Below are 7773 nucleotides of genomic sequence, written 5' to 3' on the forward strand. Positions count from 1 at the left end.
CAGAGAGAGAGGGAGATTAGATTATAATGAGAGAGAGAGAGAGAGAGAGAGAGAGAGAAAGCAACCTGCCAGGTCTGGGACTCAAACCGCAGTTGCCATATGGGAGTCCAGCACCCTTAAACACCACACCACCTGCCGGCCCCAGTATGTCTTATATTTTTACTGTTGAGTGCTTATACATGAATAACTAAGAGATGAGTGTTTATCAATAACAAGTAAATTCAATCAAGAATGACACTGATGCCGGGAACCAGCAGTTAGCGTAATGGCTATGTCGCTGGACTCCCACGTAGTCGACTGCGGTTCACAACCCGGACCCGGTGGCTTAAAATTCATGCCGGGCGTGTGTGCATGCGTGCCCAAGATTCCGAGAGGAGAATGGAAGAGAATGCGGCGTGACCATCCTCCCTGGGGGGTGATTTCTCGCTTTCTGTCTCTATGTCTCTCTCTCTGTCTGGCGAGCGCATGTGCCTTATAGCGAAAACCTTAAAAAAAAAAAAAAAAAGAATGACACTGATGCCACTGATGCCAAACCACCATAGACTGTCCATGTGGGTGGCTGGGATCTTGGCCTCTCTGCTTTGTTATACTTTAGTGTACACAAATGTTGCTTCGTGCACAAAATTATGAAAAATACTGCATAGGCCATGTGTATAGGATGTATGTGAAACATAAATAACTTTCATGTTTACACTTGGGTCCAACCCTTAAAATATATAATTTTATATATATATATATGTGTGTGTGTGTGTGTGTGTGTATATATATATATATATATATATACGTTACAATACAAAAAAAAATTCCAAAGTCCAAAACACTTCTGGTCCAAAGCATTTTAGACAAAGGATGCTCAGCCTATTAGCCTATTACACATTCAGTGATTATAATCTAATTGTATGATTATTTGATTAATGCCTTTCCTCTTCCTATAAGTCTGTAAACTCTTAAGGGTCTTAACTCCTTTTTGGGGGGTGGGGGAGGGGTTTTTGCTATAGGGTGCATGCGCTTGCCAGAAAGACAGAAAGAGACAGAGAGACAGAAAGCGAGAAATCTCCCAGGGGGGATGGCCACGCCGCAATCCCTTCTCCTCTCAGGATCTTGGGCACGCATGCACGCATACGCGCCCAGTGTGAGTTTTAAGCCACCTGGTCCAGGACACGAACTGCAGTCGACTCCGTGGGAGTCCAGCGACATAAGCCATTATGCTAACTACTGGTCCCAAGGGTCTTAACTCTTAAGACCACGGCTAGTATCTGTTCATCAGAACAGAGCAGTTTGGGCACATTATAGTAGCTGTAAATAAATTTATCCTGTCATAAACAACTTCATTAAAATTTTTAATTTTTGCACATGGCTTTTTCTCCTCCTGTCAGCCTATTCTTATTTTTACTTAGCTTTGTTTTGTTTTTGTTGTTGATTTTTTTCCTGCAGGGTGCATGTGCTTGCAAGAGAGAGAACAGGGGAGAGAAAGAAAGTGAGGAATCACCCCCCAGGAGAGATGGCCACGTCAAAATCCATTCTCTTGAGATTTGGGGCACACACGCATGTGGCTTTCAAGCTTCTGGGTCCAGGTCTCAAACTGCAGAACTGGCCATGTGGGATCCAGGTGCCAGAATCGGCCATGCAGGATCCAGTCTGTGGCTATTGGTGGGACCTATTTAGCTCTTGTATATTTCAGATTTTTCTTTTCTTGCCAGAAAGAGATGGAGAAACAGAGAGGGAGAAGGAGAAAGCATTCTCCAATTAGGCAAACTGCAATCTCTTCTTCATTCCTCCATCCTGTCAAGGTTTGGGGTATGCACCCGCACATACCTGACATGTTTATCAAGATGTTGGAGCTGGGATTCCAATCACAGTTGATCATCTGGGATCTAGTGCCTTAACCACTGGGCTACAGGGCCTGTTTAGATTTCTCAAGCATTATATCATTGAATTCCAAATCACTGAACTTCATCCCTCCATCATCGAGCTCATCTGCCTGCTATATTCCTACACACTCAGTTACCCTTGCCTAGAGAAAAATCTGAAACCAGGCCATTTAGTATCCATTTATCATGCCCTACCTCCAGTGTGTGACAGCAGCTGTATTACTTTTCATTAGTGGAATTTCTCCAGTCCTTCCTGGAATGACACTTGATATGGGTTTGGAGCCTAGGACTTTCAACTCCTACCTACTAACTTAAAAAAAATAAAAGCAGAAATCACCAACAAATGGAAGATGAAAAACCAGCAACTTTTTAAAGTTGCTTTTTGCTGTTGCCATTTTTTTTTGTTTGTTTGTTTGGATTTGTTTTGTTTTGATGTGGGTACATGAGCTTGCTAGAGAGAGAGGGAAAGTGAGAAGTCATCATCCCCTCAGCTCCCCAGAGAGGATGGCCATGTCATAATCCCTTCTTTGCCATTCTCCTCTTGGGATTTTTGGCACACATGTGCACACACACCCAGTTTGATTTTCAAGCTGCCGGATTCAGAACTTGAACTGCATTGCCAGCCATGTGGAATCCAGTCACCTAAGTCTCCCTGCCATCTCTGGTCCAACCAGTAACATTTTAATAGTCTCCATCACAGGGTTTTCTGATTAAAAACAATAAATTCATGGCTTAAACTCAGTCCAAGTGGAGACTTCTTTCTCAGTTGGATTGGAGAGGGAGAACCTCTAGCTCAGGGGCTAACTAATTTACCCACCCATGGCAGCAGGAAAGCTGAAAGGAGGAGGAAAAGGGGGGCACCTTTCTTCCTCACTAGCGCTCCTTTCTCCTTCCCCTTTCTCTGCCGCATGCCAAAGCCTTGATCAAGTAGCACTCTGTACCATTTTGTTCTCACTAGCAGGCACAGCACTGTAGGATTGCAATCTTTTGTGAATCAATGTTAATCTTGCATAAATTAAATTTTCTAAAGGGAAAGATTTTTTTTGCATGATAATTTTCTAAATGCAGCCTCAATTTTTTGAAGAATTAAAAATCCTGAATACATGATTTTTTCTGAGTAAAATATCAATAAAACACAAATTTAAAGCATATTTCTTTGAAATCCGTGTTGAAGAGCTCTCTGCCCATCCATGTCCACTGCAGCACATTCACAGTAGTCAAGATACAGAGACAACCTGTGCCCCTAGTGAGTCAATGATTCAAGAACATGTGATATAGACACACAATACACTTCACCTTTTAAAAATCTGGGAAATTGTCATTTCCAAAGTCTTGGATGAGCCTGGAGGAGAACATTTCTCTAAATAAATTTTTTCCAAGATCAAAGTAAATTTAATGAGATTTTAGTTCCTAATTGAAACTGTATTTACCATACTCTTCTGTACAAAACATTTTTTTCTAATCACTCATCACACTTCAAGATGAGGATAATCAAGTTTAAATAGAATAGCAGAGTTATTAATTTTATATCTTCTATAAATAGTTGGATTTAAAATAAATCTTAGTAAACTCGTTAACTTTTTGCATAAAATTTCCAGATGTATTTGGAATAGTGGGAATACATAAACATTCCCTTGACAATGAAACTTTTCAATTATAAACTTTATGTTCAGAAACCAAATCTTCCTTCCAGGGTAAGCTGCTTGATTGTGGGTAAGTTATTTAATGTCTTTGCCCCTTGCTTTTATCATTTATAGAAGACTTCAGCAGAGTTTTAGTTTTATTTTTTAATATTTTTAAATTTGCTATAGGGCATGTACACTCAGTGGACAGGCAGAGAGAGAGAAAAAAAAAGACTGAGAAAAAGCACCCCCTAGGCAGGATGGCCATGCTACAACCCCTTCTCCTTCATTCTCCTGCCAGGATTTTGGGAATACACTCACACATGCCTAGTGTGTTTTCCAAGCTTCCAGGTCCAGGATTTGAACCTCAGATTCAACCATATGGGATCCAGTCGCCTTAACCATCATGCTATGGTTTGGCTCATTGGCATTTAAATAAAACTGTAAAATGCTCTTTCTGTTCTGGATAGATTAGATACTTTATGAGAAGAGATGGCACGTGCAACATAGTTTCTCCACTACTGTTCTGTCTCCTCTCACAAATAATGCTTGGATAGATTTGTCAAAATAAGTGAAACTGATGTTCATAAAATAAATAAATAAATAAATGACCACATCCTAAGAGGAAACAGTATTCCACATCATTATTCAGTTTTTATCCAGTAATCAAGGCATTTAATACTTTAGCTTTAATAGTTACCAAGTAATGTAAGACAACACTTCCAGTGAGAGCGGACATTATTTTCCCCTCAGCACATTCCTTCCCCCTGTCTCCTGTCAATGGCCCTAATCCCCACCCTTTGGGAGCGCTGTCCATATCCATTCCACTGTATCCTGCACCCTGGTCACAGGGGTGTCATTTAGTCACACAAGGAAATTAGGTTTTACTCTTAGCTGAGGGCCACAGGACCAAAGGCAGGTGAGGCTTTGCTGCAGCTTCCTACACAAGGTCCCTGGAGGGTCCCTGGCATCTGCCTTTCCAGGACTACTTTTCCATCAGTTTCTTTAATTCTCTGAGTACCCTAATAAGTCAGTCCTGTTAATAATGTGTAGTAAGATAATGTCTACTTTATTCATACAATAACATGCGTAGGGCTGTGTGGTCCTGTGTGTGTATGCACCTGGACCCGCATAGGAATCTAATCCCGGGACCTGCCCTGGTACGGGTGGGCCTGTGCCCAGCCCATGACCTCCAGCTGAGGCTGGAGTGGATGGCTGCCTGAGAACTCTGCAGCTGTCAGCTCTCTCTATCTCTCTCTCTCTCTTTCTCCCTTTATCTCCTCCTGTCTTTCACTCTCATAGGAGAAATAAACACGTAAACTTAAAAACAAACAGAAAGTACAGAAACCCCAACATACACATGAGAACAATAAATCTAAAAGTACATACATACATACATGCGTTACATGAAGCAAATGAAATTTTTACTCAACTAAAGTTTGTTTTACAAAGGAGATTTCAATATCAGATTCTCTGTGTTTTTCATTCATTTATAAGGTCCAATTACACCAAATAATTAATTGCTCCCTTGCCTAAAATGCCTTCAAACTTGGGAAATTAATACCCAAAGGAAGACCAAGGCAGGTTATTTAAAATCTACTCTGTGCAGAAATTATTATAATCCCTGGAGTTACACAGGAATCACTGCAGGGAACTAAGAGTATATCAAGTTATAGTATTTTATCAGCAATTGACTGTAAAAGAGAAGGCTTCGGGCCACCTACTCACAGACTGCAGGCTGATGGGGGTTTAGGCAGGGAGGCTTCTTCTTTCTGCTGGAAAGGACAGGAAACACCATGAAAAATAACCAGCCAGTCATGCTCCCTGTTTACCATGTAAGTGCCCAAGTTTTGTCCTTCACTTTTTATTTGATTTTCACTCTCCCTCTCCCAACCATCACCAGGATAAAACAAACAACCCCCAGGTGAATGGACTGAGAGAGAAGACTGGGCTGATAGTTATAAGGTCTTGGGAAATAGAACCCACAGGGGCATTTATAATTTAAAGTTATTAGCGTCTTGAATGGTTTAAATATGTAGGAAGAGAAACCAGGATGATTTTTAAATATAAACAGAGTCTTTATCTCCCTTTCGTGAACTATCTACACTGCAAAATTAGGTGATGTTAATGTGGGTCTAATTGGGCAATAACAGAATATGGGTACTAAGAAGAAGCTGCTGGTGACTCTAGTGTACCAAACACAGGTGGTCCAGAGGTCAGGGCATGTTATACAGTTTTCAGATCGTCCAGAGATAGCTTTCTTTTGACTGGTTCTCATGGGTATCCCTCAAAACAGGGAGACAGTGTGGGAAAGATGATGTCTGTTTGTGTGGCTGGCATGACCACAGGGGACAGCAGAATTAATGTATCCAAATTGTCTCAGAAGAATAAAAGTATTTGAATGAACCCTTGTCAGTTAGGAGGATATTGAGCCTTTATATTTGGTCCTTTAGAGTCACAGCTGCCATGTGGTGTAATTGCAACTTCATACTGCACGTGAAGAATGGGAGCTCGGTGGCCAGTCCTGAGGCTGCTTGATGAGGCTGTGCTGAGGGGTGTCAGCAGTCAGGCTGCCCTGCAGAAATGCTCAGAGGGAGACACCGGCAGAGCATATGGCTCTGTCAGGGAGCTTGGTCTGTCAGGACCTATGTCTTTGGCTGCTTCTCCATTTTATTGAGTTAAACCCAGGTAATGTATTACATTTAACCACATTTTTCTTTTTCCAGACACCCAAGAATTGATGCTTTCATAAAAATGAGAAATCACACAATGGTGACTGAATTTATCCTGCTGGGAATCCCTGAGTCAGAGGGCCTGGAGACAACCCTTTTATTCCTCTTCTCATCGATATATTCGTGCACCCTCTTGGGAAATGTGCTCATCCTTACGGCGATCCTCTCCTCCTCTCGGCTTCACACTCCCATGTATTTTTTCTTGGGAAATCTCTCCATCTTGGACCTGGGGTTCTCTTCAACAACTGCTCCCAAGATGCTGTCATACCTTTCGGGGCAGAGTCAAAGGATCTCTTTCCAGGGTTGTGCTTCCCAGCTCTTCTTCTACCATTTCCTGGGCTGCACTGAGTCTTTCCTGTACACGGTGATGGGCTTGGACCGCTATGTAGCCATTTGTCACCCCCTGAGGTACACGGTCATCATGAATCCCAGGGTCTGCTCTGTCTTGGCCTCAGGTACCTGGGTGGGTGGCCTTATGCATGCTGTTATTCTAACTTTTCTCACCTTCCAGTTACCCTACTGTGGGTCTAACGAGGTGGCCTATTACTTCTGCGATATACCTGCAGTGTTACCTCTAGCCTGCGAGGACACATCTCTAGCCCAGAGGGTAGGTTTTACAAACATTGGTCTTTTTACTCTCACTTGCTTTTTACTTATCATTGTTTCTTACACTTGCATCGGGGTCTCCATATCAAAAATTCATTCAGCAGAGGGCAGACATCGAGCTTTCTCAACCTGTAGCACCCACCTCACTGCAATTCTCTGTGCTTATGGACCAATAATCATCATCTTTCTTCAACCCAATCCCAGTCTCTTATTTGGTGCTGCAATTCAGATCTTCAATAATCTTATAACCCCCATGTTGAATCCGCTCATCTACAGCCTGAGGAATAAGGATGTAAAGTCAGCCCTGAGGAACATATTTCCCAAAAGGAGCTTCCCTCTGCAAACTTAATGAGAAATCCTGCTTTACAGAGTGAAATTTGACTCTTGATTTCATTTATTTTTTTAAATGAGAGTTTTTTGTTGTTGATTTGTTCTGGTTTTGCTGTTTGTTGTTTGTCTGCTTTTTAGATTTTACTTTTAACAGGCTCCTACCATGTTATGATCATTCCTGCCCAACCTTCCAATTAGCTGGGATTATAGGCAAGCATCCCCATTCCCATCCTGTTGGTATTGTCCAGGAAGCAAACTAAGATCTCCTATGTGGGGAGGTTAAAAATAAATAATAAAAAGAAATGTTGATACATGTATTCTTCTTGAAAAAATGGATTTATCTGTCATAGGAATTCCATGTTGAACTTTCCATCCCACAGCACCCTCTGCTTGGAATACCACAGCCAGTCTTCATTCCCCATTCCTTATGACAAATCCTCCTCTGCAGCTTCCCTGCCATGTTGAAATTAAGTATACCTGGATCAGGCTCCCACTTAGCGTCAGTGTTCCAAATAGGTGTCTGCTTTTATATAGGTGCATACAGGTATATCTACAGAGAACGGAGGACCATTGAACAGACTTTGAGTAAGTCCCCTTGATATGAACTATCGG

General features: G+C 41.8%; 1 protein-coding gene across 1 annotated transcript; it reads left to right on the top strand.

Annotated features, from left to right (window-relative positions):
* Window positions 1-6247: 6247 nt before the first annotated feature.
* LOC102481167 (putative olfactory receptor 10D4) lies at window positions 6248-7180 on the top strand. Its single transcript, XM_014584804.1, has one exon. The coding sequence runs from the start codon at window positions 6248-6250 to the stop codon at window positions 7178-7180; it is 933 nt and encodes a 310-aa protein (XP_014440290.1).
* Window positions 7181-7773: the final 593 nt, after the last annotated feature.

The sequence above is a fragment of the Tupaia chinensis genome, unplaced genomic scaffold, assembly GCF_000334495.1.
Source record: "Tupaia chinensis unplaced genomic scaffold, TupChi_1.0 Scaffold147980_1, whole genome shotgun sequence".
Taxonomy (NCBI): domain Eukaryota; kingdom Metazoa; phylum Chordata; class Mammalia; order Scandentia; family Tupaiidae; genus Tupaia; species Tupaia belangeri.